At 41.8% G+C, this 24,695-nt stretch overlaps 1 protein-coding gene across 2 annotated transcripts in view; it reads left to right on the top strand.

The window, feature by feature from the left end:
* trrap (transformation/transcription domain-associated protein) overlaps window positions 1–24,695 on the top strand; it is a 101,720-nt gene that overhangs the window by 74,326 nt on the left and 2,699 nt on the right. For both annotated transcript variants that reach the window (XM_058620323.1, XM_058620322.1), the window contains 9 exons: window positions 1,470–1,631; window positions 7,898–7,988; window positions 8,503–8,708; window positions 11,069–11,330; window positions 17,840–18,065; window positions 18,434–18,651; window positions 19,773–19,957; window positions 20,949–21,152; window positions 23,535–23,729. In XM_058620323.1, coding sequence (XP_058476306.1) covers window positions 1,470–1,631; window positions 7,898–7,988; window positions 8,503–8,708; window positions 11,069–11,330; window positions 17,840–18,065; window positions 18,434–18,651; window positions 19,773–19,957; window positions 20,949–21,152; window positions 23,535–23,729 — 1,749 coding nt within the window. The remainder of the gene's footprint in view (window positions 1–1,469; window positions 1,632–7,897; window positions 7,989–8,502; window positions 8,709–11,068; window positions 11,331–17,839; window positions 18,066–18,433; window positions 18,652–19,772; window positions 19,958–20,948; window positions 21,153–23,534; window positions 23,730–24,695) is intronic.

Raw genomic sequence — 24,695 nt, 5'->3', positions numbered from 1 at the left:
AATTATTTGCACCCCGAGTCATTTAGGCAATTTTAAATTATCATTCAAAAACCAAAACAAGAATAATTACATTTCAGCCTTTGTGATTTGCTATTTGCATAGTTTTTTGATTTGAAAATGATTCATTAGGGCTCAAAGTGCGATGGACCCTATTGTAACTGAACGTAGTTATTGTTCCATTGTAATTGGTTGAATTTATTGAAAACATCCCTCTTGTTGATGCCGCATGCTCTGTATTTCTCCTCTGTGTGAAAGTAGCATGTTGCAGCAGCCACCTGCATTCAACTCTAGTTTCTGTAAATTCTCAAGCCCTCCATCTGGGCTTTTTTTTTCCAAATTGCTTCACAGTCAATCCCCCAGTTTCCCGACCCCTTTCCATCACATGTATTATTGGTGCTGATGAGAAGACAGACAATCATTTTCCCTCCTCTCTCAGACTGTCACAGTTACAAGCACAGAGTAGTAATTTGATCGATTACAGTGCAGAGGGGTTCCCACGGCTGATCGATGGTGGAGTGAAGGCCCATCTCCTGGCATGGGGGGGTTAACTCGCTAAAGGCTAACAGTCAGACCAGTATTTAACAGCTGAGTAAGATCAGTGTGGGAGGTAAAGGGATGGACTCTCCGCTAACAAGCATTCCCACCACCTGACACACCAATTCTTTTTTTTCTTTTTTTTTATACTAAACTCCCCATAGAGGTTTGTGCAGAAAGACCACTGTCTGCTCTTATATTGTGTAAAACAGAGTGAGCTGCTGTATTGAGGTCTGCTGGTGCTCATTATCACCAAAAAACACATTTCCCCTGTCATTAATGGACTGGAAGTGGCTGAGAAGACTTTACCAAACTGCCTGCTGGGCCTGTGTTTTCAAATAGCCACGGAGATTACAGGGATTGTGTCAGGCTGCATAAATAATAAATATGGTCTCGCCAAGTCCAGTGTTAACACCAGGCATTACTATCATTATCTGTTCTAATCATGGCTTCTACCAGCAGCTTCACTTTCCAATTAGGTGGTTTCTCTTTTTTTTGTTTTTTACATTTCTGGTGGCCCTTTCTGGTGCTCTGCTGCCAAGCTGGGTTGGCAGTGCTTTAGTGCTGATGGATGAAGTGAGATGACCAGTGATTATCAGTAATTATACACAATCTGTGTATCCACATTGGCTCATTGAAGAGCGCCCGGGGGGGTTGAGTGGGGTTAATGTCTTCATCATAATGTCGACGCACACGCGGGCACACGAGGGGGAGGAGAGAGATCACCTCCACCCTGGCTCAGCTTTGATCACACTGAGATGTAGATGTTCTTTCCTCACAGAGACAGGGAAGCAGCAGAGGTCTGATTAATGATAGAGACCTTACCTCTTGCTCCTCAGTGTCTTATAGCACATCATTTTCTTGAGTATTCTGCTGTTTTCTTGGCCTCTCTTCCTTTACACTTTTGTTTAATGTTCTTTTTTCCACATCCATAGGTTTTGTGGCTACTCAGCTTCGATGACAAGAACACCCTTGCGGATGCTGTGGACAAGTACTGCATTGGAGTGCCGCCCATCCAGTGGTTGGCATGGATACCACAGCTTCTGACATGCCTGGTTGGTTCAGAAGGAAAACCCCTGCTTAACTTAATCAGCCAGGTAAGGCTTTGTCAATAGAAAAGTTTGGTTTCTGTTTCATGCTTTTATAGCTGCAAAATGTAGGATTTTTGTTATTACAGCCGACAGAACTGAGGTCAAAGATGAGTTCAGGGCGAGAGAAGGTAACTCTCCTCAGACTGCACTAGCTGCAAAACATGTCTGTGGTTTCATTAATGTAGCAAATAAAGTAAATGTCTTTTTGAGGATTAATTAGGATTTTCCATTGTAGGAACTCTCACTCTGTCCTAAATAAGTCTGGATTGTTCAGATGACCAATGGATAAAATTAGAAGTTGACAGAACATGGGTTTTTCTATGGCTGATGTTTAGAAATCAGGGCAACTGATGGTTGATAGCTTTTCTTTCTTTTTTTTGGCCCATATATTTTAATCCCTCCATCTGATAAAAAAACTGTTTAATGATAACAAATGATGCTTAGAACAACACTCATTGAATTGAACATCAATAATGGTCTGTCTCTCCAATCTACTATTAGTATCTGCAGTGCAATTTTAATCTGTATTTTCAATAGAAATAATGTGTAAACTGAATAGAAAAAGAATGGGTGACTTTTAATAATAATATTGGCCAGATTAATCAGTCTACCTCTAGAAAAAAAAAAGGTTTTATCACCATGATATTGGACAAATACCAATACTGAGTATGGTATTGGCTTTTTCTCCTCAGTCGATACAATGCTCAGTATGAGTATTGATCAGTTACTGGTCAAAATCAGTGTATTGGATATGATCCAATACACTGATTAATGTTAGACAGTTGAAACAAGTTGTTTTTGGCTGGTTATTTATGGCTGGTTATAGACAGGTGGTAAATACATCAGCACAAAAGTGATACATGTACATGAGACATGTACTGTACTGTACTGATATCCGTCTCCATAGATACCAAAGGTTGTGATATTTAGTGTCGAGGTGAAAGTGCTATCAAGCTATCTCTAGATCAGCTGTGTCTGCGTATTTTCTCTTGTAGAATAAGTTTGAAAATCATCTTTTTCCTCTCTCTACATTGACATTTGTAATCTTCACTTTAACTTCTGGATGTTTGCTCCACTCATGAGCACTTAACATGTTTTTCCCTCTGCTTCTTTCATCCGTTTTGGGCCCAGAAACATCTGGCTTGTGTGTTAGCATTAGTGCTCATGCATGTCATTCTAATCGAGATGAATTAACTGAATTCACACCAAAGTGGCCTCTCTTGCTCTCTCTCTCTCTCTCTCTCTCTCTCTCTCTCTCTCTCTCTCTCCCCTACTTTTTATTTACTAAATTAAGCATTCAGACTCAATTGCTGTCCCTTTTTACGGAAATTCATTGGCTTTCACCAGTCCCTCTGTGAATTGCTTTTCAAACTATTTGTTCAAGAAATGATTATAAAGTTAATATCGCATGCATCCGCACTGCGGGAACAGAGCTAGTAATTAAACCAAGGACTAATTTGCTTTGCTTAATGGAGTATTATTTCCACACAGTTTGAAGAGGGAGGTCTTCAAAGAGTAGTCTGCTATAACAAACAATCATCCTCGCAGCAGAGTGGGGAATGCTGTGTAGAGGGTGTGAGGGAAGGGAATGTGTGTGTGTGTGTGTGTGTATGAACCACATTTTACCATGACGAGTGATAGCGGCTTCAAACACTGCTACTTTTACCATTAATAGCACTTGCGTTGTATGTTTTCCACAGTAAATCAGTTCACTTTATAACTGCTAACACTGCTGTTCACCCTCCTGCCCTCTGGAAGGCGCTACAGATGCATCACAACCAGAACAAACAGACAGAAAACAGAACTAAAATGAGAAATATATAAATCAAATGCTCACACCTATTTCTCCTCCAACCCAGCACTTTAAATACAGCACCCCAAATTTCAATTCAGTTCAACTTGGGAATCCTTTCCCCATTTTTTAGCATGAAGATGAAGCAGTTGACCATTAAATAAATCCTGTTTTCACCGCATCAGTCCTTTTTGTGAGTGTTTTATCAATGTACAGATTGCACTGAGCAAGATGTCGAGTTGTTTCAAGTCCATGAGTATGTTTGTATAAGTGAATAAACACTTTAAAATAACAGTTATTTGGGTTTCATAGCCTTAGACAAGCCTTTTATATGTACTGAAGGTCAGGGCCTTGCTTTACAGAGGCCCACCGTCTTGTGCCTTTTGCAGCACCCTGAACGTTCTGCACTTTAAAGCGTCATGAGTTGATGGGAAATTCAGTAATGACACATTGCGGTATCACCACTAGATGTCACTAATTCTTACACATTAGACCTTTTACCGTTCAAAAGTTTCTAAATAAAAGGTAATATATTTACATATACCGATATCACAAACTCGAGTATCTGTAGTATCTCAGTCTGATATAATACTCTAACAAATATTCATTTTTACCCACAAACACATTTTAATATACATTTTTCCGTGTATAGTGAAGGATGTGATATATTGTATTTTTTTTTGGATTGTATTGGATTGTATTTTACATTTTTATCTCTACAATATCCGATCCAATATCAGAACTACCCTGTTACATCAGTCCTTCCTCTGGTCAGACCTCCTCATCACCCTGTAATGACTGAAGGGTAATAGGTCGATCCCTTCTCTCCTTTTTTTTAATGTAAAGCGAGAGAGAGAACTACACTTAAATGCACGGAGAGTTTTATCTCTGCCGCTCTCCTGAATTATTTAGTTTCTCTGCAGCGGTGGCGGGATGTTTAAAAAAACGCATGTTGAAATATTGATGAAGGTGAGGAGAAGATCGCCTGGGGGGCTGGCGGGAAGATGAAACGGAAGTTACCAGGGGCGACGGGAAGAATCTTAGCACTCCTCCCCTCATGTACTCCCACCCTTCCTCGTTGTCTACCACTCACCCTCTTCCCCTTGGTCCACCTCAGCTTTGTCAGAATATGACATTTTCTTATCTTCCCATTAGTGTGCAGATTTTCTTGTTTCCTCCTCTTCCTCCTCTGCCATCTTCACTCTTTCATCTTTAATGCTGCTCTTAGCTGCTGCCTCGAGCTCCGTCTTCCTGTTACCCTTAATGTATACTCGCAGGTTATAAAATGGAAAATATGAGAGATTCAGGAAAGGCAGGGGTGCGTGTACTCTAGGGCAAAAATATCGAAGAGCAATGTGTGGGACATGTTACTTATTTTTTAAGTCATACGTCAATGTTATAGATTTAAAGCAACGTGAGGCATCCATCAAAATATTAATTAATGCAAGGATGAGAAATTAAAAATATGAATTGTTTTATACATTTATGCATTGCTTTTATTTTCAATTTCAGCCTTTGTGATTTGCTAATTGCATTGTTTGAAACGGCTCTTCCGATTTGAAAACGATTAATTGTTCAGCCCTCGTGTAAACAATTACAGAATGCAGTATAATCCATGTACAGGCCATGCGAATGTGCAGCCATTGACCTTATTGAATGTGTACGCGCTGTTTCCAGAACATAAAAAACCTCTGAGTGCTTCAGTCAATAACATTAATTGTCCTGTTACAGTGGAACTTGTCAGGGGATGAGATGTATTATAAACAGTCAGTGAGTTGAAAGCAGGGGGAAATTGACAAAGCTGAGCAACTTTGACAAAAGTGGCTGAAAATAGACTCTGAATCAATGGGAAACCGCGTTGAATATAGAGTTACATGCATTTGAGGAATGAAGGAGTCATTGTAAAGAGTTTAAGACATGCTGAGATCTGATATAACTCTCTTAGTCGATTTGTAATCCGAGAAGAAGAACTACTGTACTTTGTAGATAACCATTGGCTGCCCTTTTCTCACCTCTGGCAACTTCAAACCTGTGGCTGTTTGTTGTTAAATCTTGAATTTGTGCACTTTCACAATCCCACTGACACTGAGCCAATCCTTCAGTCGTGTCAGGAAAAGCTTAGAGGTTGGTTACAAAATCCATGTAGCATTAGGTTGACGTGTGAAGAAGCTTCTTTACCCCTCCTGTATCTTGCACCACCACCCTCACCATCCTGCCCTCAGTCATACTGAGCTCAGTGCTGTTGCTGAGATGTGGGGGTATCCTTTTCCACCCCGCAGGCGTTTAGTGAGTCTGACAGGGATCAAGTAGCTATGTAATTGTAGCCTATGAAATTTTGCCGGGAGATCTGAGAGAACCCTGGGGTCTCCTTTCAATATCTAGTGGTCCCAAACCACATCTCTTTTACCTCAAATTTCTGTGAGAGTGCTTTTTACGTCCTGGTTATTAGGTACTATTGTTCTTGTAAGTGTAAATTCTAGCCATTTTGTTCATATTGTAGGACTTTTTCAAGTAAGCTGTCAGAGATTTTCTACAGTCGGTGTTTGTAGAAGTTACCAAGGGTGTTTAACACCTAATTATAGAATTAAGCAGAGCCTGAACAGCAGTGCTCCCTTTTTTTGTCTCACGAATCTTGAATGTAAAGGCTTTTTTTCCCCCCATTTTAGGCCATGTTTAATCCCTCAAGGCTAACTACTAATCTATATCGATCTGTATCAGGCAGTTTAATCACTAACGCTACCTTAAAAAGACCAAGTTTTACCCTCAACAACAAGTGCCTGGACGCTAAGTCGCTGGTTTATATTCTAGTGGAAGTTGTAAGTGACACTCCATGCATATTGTCAATAAGGATGTATTTCTGAGAATTGTGTCTGATCCTGCTTTTATCATAAAACTGCCCTCGGGCAGACGATGTCGAGCTGCAACATCAACCAAGAAAGTCTTTAATAATAAATGCGGTAACTTCTCTGAACTTGTTGTCATGAACATGGATCAATAATAACATTCTCGCTATTATTGATGTCTGTGGGTGTTTGATGTGTTGGTTATTTTGTGTTTTTAACCACTATCTGAAGCCATAGGCAGATTTCTGCTTTCATGGACAATAAAGACTTTTTATTGTGTATTATTAAACACCATGACTGCTTGCTGTGGAGAAAAAATAGGAAAGTGTGCCTAAGCTTACTGTTATAAAATGACTCTATAGAATTCTACTGAACTTTCATGTTCTACCTTTAAGCACTCAGTCGCTTACTTCAGTCACTTCTAAAGCCAAACATTAAATATGTCTCATTTAAAGGGTTGATTCCATTAAAAAAATAGTGTGTGATGTGTTGGACACTTGAGGCATTGGGTGTGTGGGCTTTTACTCAATCAGTGTGTTATTGATGGACAAATGCTTTCTTTATTGCTATAATATGAATGAAGGAAGGAAACTCGCAGCAAGTGAAGTTGCCTTGACTTATCAAGGTCAAACTGTTATTCTGTGTATGTTCCTTCCCTCTCACTGACCTGCATTGAACTGCGTGAACTGTACGTTTACACAAGATGTTATTTTCTGAAGGAAAAATAATCTAGGCCACAAATAATCTTACCTTCACACACCAGAGTTGCACGATATTTGACTTTTTGCAGATATCCCAGATATTGAGTATTCAATTATTACTCCATTGACTACCTCATTTGTGATACTTTTATTATCACAAGGTGGCAGCAAGCAAGCATTTAGTTTAGTTAGTGGACAACATTTACGAGGTGTCTTGAATGTATCTTGAATCTTCTCCTTTAAGCTCAGTGCCCTGTAAATCCTACAAGTGATGAAATTCAAGAGGGTCTGTGAATGCATCTTGTTAGCTCAACACACAATGAACCCTGCATTCCTTTCACTAGCTTTCATGCACTGGAGGTTAGAAGATTTTCCTCACACCCAACAGCAGAGGTCATTTAGTCTCCTCTGTGGTGAAATTGCCGTGTTTGCCGACACATTGTAAAGCCAATGCTGGTAATATTGTGCATCTCTACTTCCTTTAGCAGCGAGACCTGAGACAAAGTTACCACCAAAGGTTTTCAATGAATTCACCTGTTGCGTTTCTTGTCAAAGGAATCCAACACCCTGGAGTTGGAGCACAACCTGCTGTGTTTAAAGCTCGACTTCAACCGTCGAGCCTTTTAATGTTGTCCATGACTTTTCTTGAAAGTCTTGGGGTCAGTTTCATCATCAGTCACATTCAGTTTGGTTATTCCGCCGTGATGCTTTTTAACTCCTGTCATCATTCCCCTTGACTCAAAGCTTCAAACCCTCCCTGTGTTAGAGTGAAGGTCTCTGGCTGTAGCAGTATGATCTCCTGCTCTCTCTCTCTCTCCCTGACGCACACACACAGAGCATCTCTCTGTCTGTCTTCTTCTTCACCTCCTGTCTCTCTCCTTCACGGCCCTGAGGGAGAGTCTTTGAAATGTAATCTGTGACCCTTTTATCTGCTAGGTGGGACGAGTGTACCCTCAGGCGGTCTACTTCCCCATCCGCACCCTTTACCTGACGCTCAAGATCGAACAGCGAGAGCGCTACAAAAGTGGTGAGTAAACATGGTTGGCTGTAATATTTTTGCTTTTATTTATTTTTTCAAACCACTCTCTGAACTTAAAAAGCACTTTTCTACTCTCTCTGTGCAGAGTTAGTATTACCCATAGTGAAATACACTAAATTGAGTGGATTTACCCAGAATTTATGAACCTGCTAACAAAAGAAAAAGATGAAAGTTTTCGTTGCCAGTAGTTCTGCCCTTTTAGTTTTTTTTCCACCAGTGTATGAAATATGACATCATGAATGTGCCCAAAACAAAACAAAGGATTTTGATTACTAATCTGTATCTTTCACCTCAGTCCGTCTTTCTGTTGATGTGACTGATGAAATAAAAATAATGACCGGTGTCCAAGGCTCCAAAGCCAATCAAAACTCGCATACACTGCAATATCGTTTGTTTGGGATTTATTGCTGATTAAACACATTCCCACTGGTCAAAAATCCATTCAAACCCAGATTCACACAGGTTTTTTTTCCCCCCTCCATTTATCCTCTCGTCTCCGCAGATGCATCTGGACAACAGCAGCCCAGTTCAGTGGGGAACCAGCCTCACTCAGGTGCCTCTGACCCGGGTCCTATACGGGCCACTGCACCCATGTGGCGCTGCAGCCGGATTATGCACATGCAGCGAGAACTACACCCCACCCTACTGTCCTCCCTGGAGGGCATCGTCGACCAGATGGTGTGGTTCAGGGAGAACTGGCACGAAGAGGTGAGAAGAACAAAGTGGTCGGTTTTCGTATGTGTTTGACAATGTTGTTATGTGTGTGTTAATAGTGTATCACATAGTGAGCTGGTTGTGAGTGTCGTCATGCCTTCAGTGCATACTGTGAACTCCTGTATGTAAAATGTGTGTTTGTTTGCACATCTTATAATGCGTGATTTTGACGCGTTATTCCTGAGAAGATATTTGGATATTCCTGTTGTGTTGCTCGTCTGTGATGCCTCCCCGCCACCTCACTCAGGTGAAGCTAACAAGTGAGTCTGCACATTTGTTTGTCACGTTGTCGTTTATGGTGCCGAAACCAAAAATACTTCTACATGGTGCCTCTCAGATGCTTTGATTTTGTGAGTCAAACTCAGGAGGACGTTTTATCTTATCTATGTTGATGTAAGGCCAAGTTGTGCTTACAGTGCCCTCTCCTGGACCTTGTGGTAATTACTTCAGATGGTCTGAGGCACTTCTGGGCTGTATACTTAACTCAAATGGGATTTTAAGGTTCCAGTTTGCCTGAATTTTCTGAATATTCTCCTGCTATTATGAACTCATCTCATTCTGTATTCCTTATTTGTGAACAGTACATTTTGCAGACATTACCTGGAGTTCATGTATAAAAATGGCTCTGTGGTGTTGCCATATAAAGGTCAGAGCTGAGAAACCTTACATCTTATATTCAAGACTAGGGGGACTGGTCAATCAATGGATCGGATATCAGAAAAATAATTCTTGAATTCCAATACAGTCCAACAAAAGTATGTGGTATCACATGATTGCTTCATGTATGGACTTATTTTAAGATATAAAAAGAAAAAAGCTAAACAGAAGCATCAGACTGTATCAAAGCGATAATGGTATTAGTAGATACTGGTAAAAATGGTAAGGAGCCATGCCCAAGACCAAAAAGCCAACAGACACATGGGCATTTGATTCAATACTGTGTTTTTAAATCTCTTTACCTGACGCGTATGTCACCTTAAATCACCAGTTCTGTCAGTTCATGCTTTGCCATAGCAAATTGTATTGGCAGCTTCTCGCGTTAGCCATGCGAGGCAGCATCCATACAAGGTATGTTTGGGAGGGGGGAGATGTGTGATGGATGGGTGAGGTGAGCGTGCAGGATGGGACGAGGGATTTAGGTCTGGAAGTTTGTTGATGCGCGTGTGTCCGTGTGATTATCTGTGATGGTTTGTGACACACAGCAGCAGCTGCAGGCTTCTGTGCTTCGTTCCACTGGGCAAGCAGGTGCACAGGCATCTTACAGCACATCACCTCTACCCCCTCCCCCCCGCCTCGCTGTGGATGCTGTATGAAATCACACTGCGGCACCTTTGCTCCTTAAGAAATGTTCCTGTAGTTCTGATAGTTTGAGTCCCTTTTACACAGCCTGTTAGAGGAGGGAATGTAGCACCTTTGCTCTGCCTCGCTGTTCAGCGCATTGTTGTTCTGCCTTTATTCCATCAGCAGAGGTACTCGCAGTGCTAGATGAAAGTCTGTGTGAAAGGGTGAGTCGGCATGCTGGAGCAGATGCCACTGACGTTGTGTTGCGTGTGACACTTGTGAATGCAGAAGGCCACCGTTCTGTTTAAGATCACACCAAAGGGAAACGCAGTGTAAACAAGCAGACAAATAGGATTTCTGAGAAAAGGTTGCTTTCAGGCTCACACACACACACAGGGACGAGGGTTTTGTATCGTATCAGCTTTTTTATCCACACAGAACTGCCGTTTCTCAAATTTTTGTGTATACAAACTAAACGCAACTTTGGGAAAATGATGTTGTCAAACCCCGCACCTCTGTGGTCTTTGTGGCATTCGCTGTTGCCATCTTTTTCATTGTAGTTCTGTTTCCACGTTAATTTCCAAAAGTCTGAATCTGTACTAGAGGCATCCATAAAAACATATGAAACCAATGAATCCACAGTAATAATGATCCATAATTCAGTTACACCACATGTGTCAGTGGAAGCGGGAAGCAGACCTTTCTTTGGACAGCAACATCAATGTTGGAAAGTAAGGATGATGTTTTCTCCGGTAAAAGTATAAAATAAACCATTTGTTCACGGCTGATTGTCAAGTTGTGGCCAATTAGAACCAGTAAGTAAGAGAAAGCAGTTAAACTGCATCATCGTTTTTCAAAGATCTTGATGATGTGGAAAAATAGAGTAAAATTGTTAATTTTTACGCTAAAATACTGGGGTATTGACGGCAGGTCTATCTGAAGTAAAATGTATGCTTTTTAAAAAATAAAACAGTGGTGTGTTTGTCAGTGATATCAATTTGACAAAGATCAGACCTTTAACTAATGGGAGTATTTATTTTTTAACATCATTTCCTCTCTCTGCCTCTCCTCAGGTGTTGCGGCAGCTCCAGCAGGGTCTGGCTAAGTGCTACTCAGTGGCGTTTGAGAAGAGTGGCGCGGTGTCCGACGCCAAGATCACACCGCACACCCTCAACTTTGTCAAGAAGCTCGTGAGCACCTTCGGCGTGGGCTTGGAGAACGTGTCCAACGTCTCTACCATGTTCTCCAGCGCCGCCTCCGAGTCGCTGGCCCGCCGGGCCCAGGCCACAGCCCAGGACCCTGTGTTCCAGAAGATGAAGGGACAGTTCACCACAGGTCGGTTTGCTTTTTGTAATAAATTTGCCCTCTGACTGTGAGAAGATCCTTCTCAGTGTGAGGTTGCTTGCTCTCTGCCTCCAGTTTTCGACTTTTCAAACTTTTGCTTGTTTCGTTCACTTTGGTGCCAGTCATTCTAACATCTAGCATCACTGGTAATAGTTGTTTTTCCACTGCATCGTGCTAAAATATTGAGACATAAAAGTGAGACATCCCCAGGCTTGGTTTACACCGGATGTTGAATGTTCACACTGCGCCCGTGACACACGCACTTCTTAGCAAAAAATAGTCCGAAAAAAGATACCTACCATGAATATCACATCAATCCCTCACCTTTCACAGTAGTTTCAGGGTCTAATTTTCTTCTTCTAATTTTAAAACTGTCTTAGTGGCTGTATGTGGAGAAAGTGGAGGCTACAACTTCAGGAAAAGCTTGTTTGTAGTTATTTCAGGTGAATGACAGAGAGTCTTCTGCTCTCTCTGTCCGTTTGAGTCAACAAAAACCGGGATGTTTTCGACAATAACAACAATGAAAAATCCAATCTGTTACATGAATCCTTGACATGGCGTGACACAGAGGCAGTTGGTGAAAGCAGCAGCACTCTCTGTTCTCCCCAAAGCCCTGGATCAGACATCAGCCACCTCACAGGAAACATGAGCAGTGCTGCTGTTACTGTATGTCTACACTTGTTTAAATGATGATGGGCCAGGTGCCTGATTGGCCTCTGTAGCAGTATATCGAACGGATGGTAACATCATAAGGACGCTGCCAGGAGACACACCGCACGCACCGTCATTTGGAGCAGCTTGAGCAGTGTCATTTAGGTTTTCAACCACATGATTTGATTATTTACTCTGACCTTGTCAGGACTAGTAGTCCTCATGGAGACCAAAACCTGGTCCTAATGAGGCAGAACCTCATCTCTCAGGAAGTGAGGAAGTTTTGGATTAAGCTTTGAATTGTATTTAGGGTAGGGCTGTGCATTAAATACTGGCTTTAGACCCACAGTAGGTATATATGTTTTCTCTGCTGTTAATGTATCTTTTAAAAATTATATTAAACGTTAGGGTTAGGACATTATTTTATGCACAAATTTGCTCTTATCATAATTTACCAAATATTGTAAAATGGTTTGCAGTGGATTGTCCTTGGGGAAACACTGCTATAGAAGAATAGAGAAATACCTGAAACGCTCAACCAGACACTGATTGTTTTCATCTGAAAATGCCGTTTTCAAATGCAATCGTAATATGGAGGCAGAATGAATGAGGCCTTAAAAAACAGAGAAGTTTGCGTTCAGTCTTAGCAGCATCTGAAAGTCTGTAAAAACACTATCTGGCTCCAATGTGATGCAGTGTAATGAAATAAGTTTATTTCTTGGCAGCTTTTTTGTTACATCAGAGTGAAATGGATTCTTGTTGCATCTTTTATGGACTTACAGTCCACCAGAGGCCGTGGGAAGCAATTCTCACCTTATTGGCTCTGTGCTACTTATGCCATTTTACACTGACATGTAAATGTATTCCAACTATCTGTTGTTATTGTACTCCAAGTCAACAGTCAAGTGCTGGTTTATTGTAAGTGCTGCTCACTGTATTATCCTCTCGTCTTTGTCTCAAAAACCACTGCAGTGAAAACAAAAAGTGAAAGATACTGTAGCCTACGAAATACTTGAGTGGGTACGTGAATTCAAGAGTCCACTTTTACAGAGGATGGATTAATATGTATCTGCATCAGAAACAAGTTTTTAATATTGGACTTTCAGTAGAAACATTCATATAGTCTCTGTTTCGCTCAGTCTTCAAAACTGACTACATTTTTAAGCCTGAATCCCTAGAAAATTCCAGATGGCACACTTTCCTGCCTCTCCCAATCTCTGTATTCTCTGAAGTGTTGTAAACTGATGCAACATCAAAGATCAGGAATTGGAAGACATTCAACGACAACATGCAGTTCTCTGATCTCCCCCAGTTTAGATTTCAGACGTCTCAGAGGCACAAAGTGTGTGATATTCATGCGTTTGCTTGTAAAAGGCATTGATTAAGCCTCCAGTTATTTTGGCTCATGCACTCAGACTCGCATGCAGACTGTGGAATCCGACAAGACAGGTGCAGCTCTCGTGCAGCCAAACGCCTCCCCTCCCTCCCCTCCCTCCTCCCCTCCGAGATATTTTCTCAAAGCAATCTTTCCTCTGGTTTTGGATGCCACGTGTGTTTTCCTGCGTTGCATAAGAGAGCTGTACACAGTTCACTGGACCTTGTTTAAACACAGAGCGTCTGTCACAAAAACACTGACTCTGCATGGTGACTGCACATACACACCAGGACTACATCCATGCTACTTCATTTTCATTCACAAACACATCAATTCTGCTCAGGATACGTTTGCCATCCACACTACCCCAAGCATTTTACAGCCCACAGAGCTGAAGTTTAAAATCGTTGCTCATTCTATTTTTGCTTGAAAACTCTGGGGCTGCATTTTTGTCTGGACGGACAAAAACAGAGAGCTTTTTAAAAACAAAACACACTTTCAACCACATTCTCTTCACAGCTGGTTCTTATTGGCAGGTTAACACAGTTTCCCCTTGTCCTTTTTGTTGTTGTTTCTTGATATTATTACTCTTATTACTCTCTGAAACTAAGCAGAAAAACTATGAATGCCCAGCGTGTTTGACCAGTCATGTTGATATACATCGTTAGGGATGCATGATATTGGAGTTCTTGGGACGATAACTGGAACAGATACTGATATAAATGTTCTTTTCCTGCACCCAACTCTTTTCATACTCATGTCACAGCAGGTGTAGATATACATTTTCTCCATTGTGCAAAATAAATAAACCAAACATATAAAATGGTAGGAGAAGGCACCAGCATAGAATTCAAGGAGGATTAGCCATCAGTCATATCGGGGGAATCTTGGTGTGTTGGCCAATATGTGATAATACATTTTAAAGCCAATATCGGCTGATAATGATCTGGTTCTGAGCTTAAAAGCGTTTTGTTTTTATCAGAAAACACACATTATTTATTGGAATCTGCGTTTTGAGAGCTCTAAAATGCTATTTTTGGAAAACATGTCCTTGTTGAACGTTGTTCCCCATTTTCATTGACATTTTCGAGGTATTTTCTGTGGCAGCATCGCAGACCTGGCACATATACTACAACGTTTAGAGTCATTGGCAGGATGTTATGGGTATGGAAACATTTCTTTAATTTAGGCCGTGTTTTACGGGCAACTGTTTAAGAACAATTGAGAGAAAAAAGATCATATAAATTCTGGTTTCATGTGGATGCCTAGTATGGATGTCGCCTGAATTGCCCTCTCTATAAACCTCTACTTTCTCCTTTTATATTTCACAATTCCACAAAGTGGCTTCTACTGCTTCCTCTTCCCCCTGCTCTTCTCTTTAGTCTCCTCTTTTACCCTCCAGTGCTCCAGTGAGTGGCCAACAGAGCTAATGTGTTTGGCCCTGGCAGAGAGAAGGGCAAGGAGAGCGAATGAATGAAAGGCAGCAAGGGAAAAATCATCAGAAAAAAGGGCCTCAATAGGAGTGAGAGTCTGAAAGAAAGAGAGAGAGCTGTGGTGGCAACAGCAACAGCACATGGACTGACTGACTGAGTGAAGAACACAAACAACACTGAGTGAGACAAACGGTGAGAGCCACGCTGATGAATCTCGCCAGATGTTGCGACACCAGCTGTGCACATGCAGCCAGGCGTCACCAGGGCTTCTGCCTGCCCGCCGACCGTCGCTACCCAGCTGTCCCCACAGTGACGCGGGAGCGCGGCCCGACAAGGGACTGAAACCACACAGGCCTTCCAGAGCGAAACAAACAGGGTTTACAGAGCCGCTGAGCAGCCAAGCCCCCGTTTCCCCTGCACGCGTTAGTGGCTCACTCGCTTTCACGGGGTTTGTGGGCCGGAAAATGTGGGTTTATGTTTGCACATATAACATTTGGCAGCGGGGAGGCATTCAAATCCGGTTACGGTGAATGCTATTTGCATGAGTTACTGTTTTAACGGTGTTAAAAGATACTTTGGCTGAATAATAATATGCCATGCTAAAATTATATTTACCAGTCGGGTGTTACACTTTATAGTTCTTTAGCATGCCCGCTTAGCATCGATAATGTATGTTGACTAGCCTTAGATGATTAATAATCGGCATTGGCCGATTATTACCTGCATTTTTGTTCTCTCAAATGTGATAGATGCTGTTTTATTAATCGATTATAAAGCAATTACGATTCCATAGTCAGGTAATTGATTGGAGTTTTAATACATGTTCGGATTTTTCAGCTTCTTAAATGTGAACATTTTCCGCTCTCTTTGCTTCATATAACAAAGAAATGATAAAAACTGAATAATATTTTCTTTGTGGACAAAACAAGACATTTTTGAGCATTGTCATTTTGAGGTTCTGGAAACACTGATCAACATTTTTTAACCTTTTCTGGACCAATTGATGATTTGAGGAATTCATTGACATATTAATCGATTTAAATAAAATGAAAATAATTTGTTAGATGCAGTGCTAAATAATTTATATTTGTCCTTTACTGAGTTAGACACAGTCATGTGAGTGATAACCCATTTGTTAACATGTGCCACGTTTAATGCACCACTGCTCTGATTTGATCTAAAGGTATGTGAGCGCCACAGCGACCGCTTCACAGCTATAAATACCACAACTGGAGCTCAAAACAAAGTGGAATTTCATCAGCTAATTGTTTCAGAGAAAGCTTTATTGCCTATGTTTGACAGAATATAGGAATCACTTCTGTATTGAGTTATCGTTACCAGATATAATAACATAATGTCTGTGTCTTATAAGCCGCCGTCTCCAGATTTAAACGGGCAAAAATGTTTTATATCTGATAAAGACGGAATAATATTGCTTTATTGCTCCACGCCTCCGTCGGAGTGGAGCCCGTCTCGCTTTTTCCATTTGCTGGCATTATACGCTTTTATGGTGCTGAATTGTTGGCGGGTTGCAATTTCTCAGGACTGTTTCAATTTTACCTCCGCTGTTGAGGCAGGTGAATTGCGGGCAGATGGATAGCAAAATAGAGCCACTCTGAAAAGAACATTGGCTGTTTTTAAAGGGCTTATTTAAAGTATTAGGAGGTCTGGGAGAGATTGAACGGGTTTGAAATGGCAAGGCCTTGCAGTTTCATGGGTTCATTATAACAGGCAAGTACAACAGGGTGTACTGAAATAAGAGAGGTGAGCGTGTGTGTGAATCTGTGTGTGCCCTGGGGGCTTTACTCTAAAATGGAAAACCTGCCTGACTCATTCCCCCCCCTTCTTTTGTTATTCCTGCAGCTCATCACAATATGTTATATACAATATGAGTTGTGACTTGAAACTGAAATTGAATACTTTAAGACTCTCGTTTTTATTGCTCTAATTTAATCAGCTCCCGGCCTGCGCCGGGGAGTTTTACGTTGATAGAGAAAATGGCTCTCTTTGTGCCGCCAGCCCCGCCGTGTATTACTTATTCCTTTTAAGTTCTCTTAAGCAAGGCATCGCGGTGCTCAGAGTGGAACGACTAAGTGTGAGACACAATATTTATTATGTACATTTCCCAAATGTAAGTTTCTGTAACCACTGCTCTACCTCAGGCTATCACTGTGTGGAGAAACTCATGGACTGTCCATTTAAATGGATGCAGACTTTTGGTGGAAAATTAAACTCTTTGTAGCCTCTGGATTTGCCATTTGACTACTGCTTTGTTGAGGTTTTGCATCAGTCGTGACTTCTAACCAGGCTATTATTGGATGATACCAGCTGTCAATCACACTGGTGTCCATTTATATATGCTATGGGAACAAAAACAGTTACAAAACTGACACCATCTTCTATTGAAGAAGAGCTGAAACTCATGATTGAGACCATTAAAAGGTAAAGGTTTACTGACGATTAACATTTAATAAGTAGTCGATCACTTGGTATAAACCAGTAACCACAGATCTGTCTTTAACTTCCCCTTGTTTGTTTTCCAATTGCATGTGTTTTTAACTCTTTAAGGGTATTTTATTCTGAAGGTTACCAAGACATATCTGGATTCATAGCACAGAGATCTGGGAGCATACAGCTGCAGGGAAAGGTTAAAGGTTGCACCAATAGAAACACACTCGGGGGGGGGGGGCTCCCCCCCAGCACTGTACATTTATTTACTGTTGACAGCTCCACTGCAGCAGTTGGAGGTCATTTACACGGTGAAGGACATTTTGAAGATCCAGTGTCAGAGAATAAGTGACTTTAAACGGGGGTGGGGGGGACTCCTCTCATTCTTCTCTCCTTGGCGCATCATGAAACTATGGTGGCCTTCACATGCCAGAAAGGGTTTCATTCTTGTCGTCTGTGTCATTAGCTTCAGCTTCTGTGGCTAGTTTGTTCATTCAGGCTGCCGTGGAAACGTGGCGACTCAAGATGGCGGCCACTGTAAAGCAAGGCCCTTTTAAATTGAAAAACATCTTTTCTTTTTCCTTTGCTCCCAGACTTTGACTTCAGCGTGCCGGGCTCCATGAAGCTCCACAATCTCATCTCCAAGCTAAAAAAGTGGATCAAGATTCTCGAGGCGAAGACCAAGCAGCTGCCCAAGTTCTTCCTCATCGAGGAGAAATGCCGCTTCCTCAGCAACTTCTCTGCACAGACAGCTGAGGTGGAGATCCCCGGGGAGTTCCTCATGCCCAAACCTACGCACTACTACATCAAGATCGCAAGGTACAGGACTTTTTTCTTTTTAGACGGGGGAACCTCAGGCTGGAAAGCAAAAGGATGAATTAACATCAGCCAACAAAGAAATGTTGTGCTCCACCAAGCACGTATTCCATTTTAAATGTCCTCGTTCCTTCTACTAATACTGTTCTTTTATGACAATAAATGGTATTAAATAGCAGATTAAGTATAGGTAAAATACCTCTCCTGTCCTAGTGATATGAGTTATTGTTCATTTTGAGTCAGGAAAATATAAACTTCCCACTATAAAGGGCTCCATAGAAGCCCAGAGTCTCTTTATAGCTTGGTTCCCGTTGTATCATTTCCTCCCACACTGTTTATTACTTCAGTTCTGTCTCTGCGCCTCTCTCCAGGTTCATGCCCAGAGTGGAAATTGTCCAGAAACACAATACAGCGGCACGTCGGCTCTATATCCGTGGCCACAATGGCAAAATCTACCCGTACCTGGTGATGAACGACGCCTGTCTGACCGAGTCACGCCGCGAGGAGAGGGTCCTGCAGCTCCTGCGTCTCCTCAACCCCTGTCTGGAGAAGAGAAAGGAGACCACCAAGAGGCACCTCTTCTTCACTGGTAGGGATTAGAAAATTGGATTTAGGGGTTAGAAAATTGGGTTTTGGGGCTGAAATTTCTTTAGGATTGCATTAGGAGTATTTTTTCCAAGAGGTGGCTTAGAATCTGTATGAAATTTCTACCCATATTAAAACCATATTGAAAATTTCCATTTACTGTTCAACAGTTCACTCGACATGCTTCAGATGTGGCAGGTGACTCACTAAGGGCACCAGTGTGTGCCCTGCCATCTTTGGCCGTGTTTGGGTGATAAATGAGTTAGTTAGTGACTATTCAAACACACCGAGAATACACAAAAGAAACCCACAAACAAAAAAACAGACACACATTGAATGGGTGGAAGCTACTGGATTAAACTCACTCATGTCCTTGTCACGACAGTGGTGGTGGACATCTTCTTTTTTTCCTTTTCCGATGTTGATCCGGTGATTTTGTCCTGCTACCCGACTGAGAATCGTATCAGCTCATCCAGATTATTTCTTTTTTGTTATATTTTTATTTGCAAACATTTCGTTGTGTGTGTGTGTGTGAGAGTATCGAGAGAACAGTTGGTGCTGACCAGCTACTTTCATTTTTCTCTTAGTTTCTATCTCCACTCACACACCACAGACAATTTCAATTCACTTTCAAGCCTTATTTCCTCTCTGTAGTCATCCCCCTGTGGTTCGCCTCCACCCAGATGTTTGCACACTCTCCATTTATGCACTTGATTGGTTTGTTTAAGGGGAAATATGGAAGGGGAATTCAACAGTCCCTTTCAACCAATTTCCTCCCAACTGGAATGGCTGCTATTGATGCGATTCGGTGTGCCAGTGTATGTAAATGTTTAGACTGCTTTCTCTGGACAAACCACAAGCAGCCTTTTTACCTTCTTTAACCTTGGCTGGTGTTGAAAGATGGCACGTCTCCACCGCTGCTGTTTCCCAACATAAAATGTTTACACTCTGGTTTTTTTTCTCTGTAGTAAGTGCAGCCAAATGTTTACAGCTTCTGTGTCACTGACTTTATTTCCTCCATCCCTCTACCACCTCTTCATTTCTGGGTTCTGTTACATCCCTCCCCCATGTCCTCCCCCCTGCTTTCCTACCTGTATCCTGCCTTCTCCTTCCGACTATCTCTAGTTCCCAGAGTGGTGGCAGTGTCGCCTCAGATGCGACTGGTGGAGGACAACCCTTCCTCTCTGTCACTGGTGGAAATCTACAAACAGCGCTGCGCCAAGAAGGGCATCGAACACGACAACCCAATCTCCAGATACTACGATCGTCTGGCCACCGTGCAGGCTCGGGGCACACAGGCCAGCCACCAGGTACGGAGACGCACACTCACACGGTCAATCATGGTGACAAATCCCACAAAAGATGGCTTTTATCATTATTTTTACTATCAGTTAAAAAGAATAGGCCAGACACGGCCTGTAGCTGAATGTAAATTTTATGTTTGGCTGCATTTCCTTTTGTTCTATCCTAGCATCTCTGCCTTCTCTGTAATGGATGTCATTTTTATGATGGTTCAACGCAGAGAAAAATGGTGGCTCCCATAAAGAGCCTTTGCACTCTGGTTGTTTACGACAAAGGCCTGTGTCATATTTACTGTTGATACTGTAGATAGCACAGTTAACATAAAGTTATGTGCTCTGGGGTGGTATACTTTAATTTAATTAATTACTGCTGTTTGCAGTTGTGTGTTTGGTTGGAGAACCCGAATGTGAAGTCAAATAATATCTCAAACCCGTATGTGTTGGAAAATAATGGTATTTGTGTGCACGAAGGCTGTCTTTATTTATTCAGACTCCAGTTGTATGCAGTCGATGAAGAACAGGGTCAACACATGGGACAAATACTACTGGAGCAGTAACAAAAATGCTCTAAATGTAGTTTGATATCCTTTCTATACACCTGGTTACTCACAGGGCAGTAAAACACCAATCACTTTTGACCTTGGAGGTCTTTCCCAGGGTGCAAAAATGTCAATAAAATATCAATATCTCAACCACAACTGTATAAATAACACTATCTTCCTGACTAAAGGTCGACTCGTATAGATTTTTCTATAGTTGATGCCGATTTTCAGAAGTCGGTGCAGGCTATGGCTGATAATTGAAGCTTTAATATTTGATAGTTGGGCGTTGATGTAACTCTTTAAGGGAAACAAATAATACAAACAAGTGCTTCATTAACCAGTCAGTGAACAGCACTAATGGTCGGTCTCTAACTATATATTAAATGCATGAAACAGGTCATCAGAAACAAAAATGTGTCATTTATAATAACCTCTGACCCTAACCCGATGATGACCAGGTGCTGCGGGACATCCTGAAGGAGGTGCAGGGGAACATGGTTCCCCGCAGCATGCTGAAGGAGTGGGCCCTCCACACTTTCCCCAATGCCACCGATTACTGGACCTTCCGGAAGATGTTCACCATCCAGCTGGCTCTCATCGGTCTGGCTGAGTTCATGCTCCACCTCAACAGGCTCAATCCTGAGATGCTGCAGATAGCACAGGTAAGAGGAGCGTCCCCCCCCCCCCCACACACACACACACACAGGGACATGTTTGGACTCTCTCGTCAAGGGCAAGTGGGATCCACATGACAGGAGGCTAATTTAATAGATACACACACTCTCATAGATGCATTAAAAGATCACTGTTACTCCTGTGCTCTGCGTATCTGGCCGTATGAATTACCATCATCCCCTGTGACATTCACGCCAGACCTATCAGTCAGCCGCTCGCTGTCAATGCGAAGAATGTTTTGACAGAAGGTTATATTCAGTCGCTCGGCTCTACAGCTATCAAAGACGGTTCAATTTAAACACTGTGTGTGTGTGTGTGTTTCTCTCCATCCACACACACATCCGTCTGGTGCTCAGTGTCCACAGACAGCTTTCCTAAAGTCATTATTAAAGATGATTGTGTCAGTCGGCCACCCCTCCCTTCTGATCCTAATCTGCCTTTGCTGACAGGCGTTCCTCCGGGCAGCTAAGCGCTAGTATTAACCTCCCCCCTCCCCCCTTTCTGCCTGTTCCACTCCACAGATCCCATTAGACACAGGGGGATTATGGTGTGGAGAGTGTATACGCACAAACACACACACACACACACACACAGAAAAAGAGAGAGAGAGAGCAAGGGCAGGATGTCAAAGCGATAGCCCCATCCTGGCCCTTTAATAGAGACCTTATATTCCTTTAAGTTGGCTCTGATGGTGCTGACTAGTGATGCATCAGCTGTCTTCACAAGCAGATGTGGCAAAAGTACTCACATTCTTTGCTTTGGCAGGAGTACAGAAAAAAAAACAGTAGGAAAAACTGGTAAAAGTCCTGATTCAGCTTATTTACATAAGAAAAAGTACAAAAGTAAGAAGTTAAAATGCATTTTTAACTTCAGTGTTACACAATACCAATGTTAAAGACTAAGCAAAAAGGTTATTGGTGTTCATTTATCAATAACCTACAGTGTTGGGAATGTCCTGCTTCACCAAGTCTGTTATGTAGTTGACAGTGATGTCATCTGTGTGTGAAAATCACTACAGAGAAACACAAATAATCAGAAACTTTACTCAACAAGACTTTATTGAGTGATAAGCCAATAAAATACTCAATTATCTGGAGGTCTGATGGTGGCCAAAATCTCAATATGAAACAAAATAAACCTCAAATATGATGTAAATGTATGTTTATGAAATGGCTGGTTATAGCTAGTTTCTCTGCATCAGCACAAAATGTCTTATTAACTGCAAAGTTAGTAGAAATTCAAGGTTGTGGTTTCAGTAGCAGACACATTAGAGTGATATGGTGGTAAAACAAGTCGTCATAAAACGGAATACTCAGGAAAGTATAGATGCGTGAAAGATCTACTCAAGTACAGTAACAAGGTTTTTTGTGCTGGTCCATGAGACATCGTATCATCTCCAGAGAATCACTTTGGTCGCCCCGTGGAGCCACTTTCTCTATCAGCTCTTGTTATCTTTGACACTTGCTCTGAGAAATCGCACAGTCTCTTGTCATTTTCTCACAGTCAAGTTCACGGCCTCGAGCCACTCCGTGTCACACACTAATGACATCAAAGTCACGACAGCCCTTAAATGAAGCCGCCGCCGCCGCAGTGGCAGGACCTGCTCGTCAGCCTGAGTGCGGGTGTATCACAGCCTCCTGGGGGTCGCTGGTGTCTCAACCCACTGCCTCACAGCTCTGCACTGGGGCCTGTGGGAGCAAATGACTGTAGGGGGAGGGAGGCAGGGAGGGGATGGGAAGAAGAAGAAGGAGCTGAAATGAAATGCACTGCTATAAAGCTGTCACAGCCACTCACCTTTTCATATGAGAGAGCTTATCTTGGCTGGACTGGCTGCTTATATTGCCGTCCTCTCGCACATAAATGCAGGCTTAAAGATGAAAACTGGGCTGTATATATTTAAGTCAGCGGGGAGCGACAGAGCTGAGGAGGAGGAGGGAGCTGAGGATTATAGATGTTCTGCCGCTGATAGTTTGACGTGTTACTGTGTCGGGGGCCAAGCAGATCAATAACGGCAGCCATCTTGTACTGTAGGAGAAGGCTTTGTTCTGTGACCTGGCATATATTTCAAAAACCACTACAGACAGGAATATGTATTAAGTTTGAGATGTTTATTTTTGTTTATTGTCCGCTGGGATTGGCACCAGCAGAGACCCGCTGCGCAACCCTCATGTGGAAGATAAAGCGGTAGACGATGAATGAATGAATATTTAGTCATGCAGTCTTGCTGAGATGTAGATCTCAAAGAAAAACAATTACAAGCATCCTAAAAGCCATAAAAACAAAAGAATAAACCCTTAACTTGAATTAGAGTTAGAATAACTCCAGTAACTCCAGTACTGGTTTTGACGTGCTCTATTCTGTTTTTTAAGGACACGGGGAAACTCAACGTCTCCTACTTCCGCTTTGACATCAACGACGCCACAGGCGACCTGGACGCTAACCGGCCCGTTCCGTTCCGCCTGACTCCGAACATCTCTGAGTTCCTGACCACCATCGGCGTCTCTGGCCCACTCACCGCGTCCATGATCGCTGTGGCGCGATGCTTCGCACAGCCCAACTTTAAGGTAAGTCAACAACAAAAGAGCCTTTTTTTTTACGCTACAGCTCAGATTAAGAAGCTTTAAGGATTAATATAATGTGATCAAGACGGATGTGAGCAATGGTGAATTCTCAACTTAGCATTAAAATTCTGTAGCTAGCTGATAGCTCGCCAACACTTTCAAATCCGAAACGGGTTTAGGGTTAGTTCATTTCATTTTTTTCTTCTTTTATCTTAAATAAGTCTTTCTTTACAGCCTGAGTAAAGTTAAAAGCATTTAAGGGATATTTAGGATTTTTGGAATCATATTGGACTTTACATTTTTTTCATTTTCCAATGTCCAATTCAGTGATTTTGGCCAATGTTGCTACTGATACTGAATATCCTATCAGCACATCTTTATTAAGAAGATATATCAGTTAACATTTTTGCTGGTATGTGATACACTTAAGATTTATCTAGTTTATTACAACATGAATATTATAAGCATTATTTCTTTCAGCGAAATCACAAATGGATATTTTCCTCTAAATCCCTCATGGGAACTGCTGTGTGGGCCACTGAGTGTCTAGTTTGATCAGTAGGGGGCAGTTAAGTGAGATTAAGTCCAACTTTTTGTGAAAAACTCATGGAAATAATAATATTTATGGTGATATTTCACATAATTTCAAAATAAAAGTGTTTGTTTTGATAAGGAACGATAAAGAGTTCACACTCTAAACATGTATGATTCGAAATAAATCTGTAAAATTTAAACAGAGAAATAACTAATTATAATTTGATATAAGTAGAAATTGATTAAGACCTCTGGTTTAAGGAGATATTTTCAGTCATTTCAAATTTCAGTCATCTACGAAAAAAAATGTGTAAGAAATGGGCCTGAAACAACTCTACAGATATTGTTTTGCACTTAAACTTGGGATTATCTAAGGCTAATGAATTATATAAAACCCTCACACTCTTCTGTGAGGGTTTTATATAATGAGTCTGC

The sequence above is a fragment of the Solea solea genome, chromosome 21 (genome assembly GCF_958295425.1).
Source record: "Solea solea chromosome 21, fSolSol10.1, whole genome shotgun sequence".
Lineage (NCBI taxonomy): Eukaryota > Metazoa > Chordata > Actinopteri > Pleuronectiformes > Soleidae > Solea > Solea solea.
Note: the sequence above shows the minus strand (reverse complement) of the source record. Positions and strands in the feature narration are given on the sequence as shown.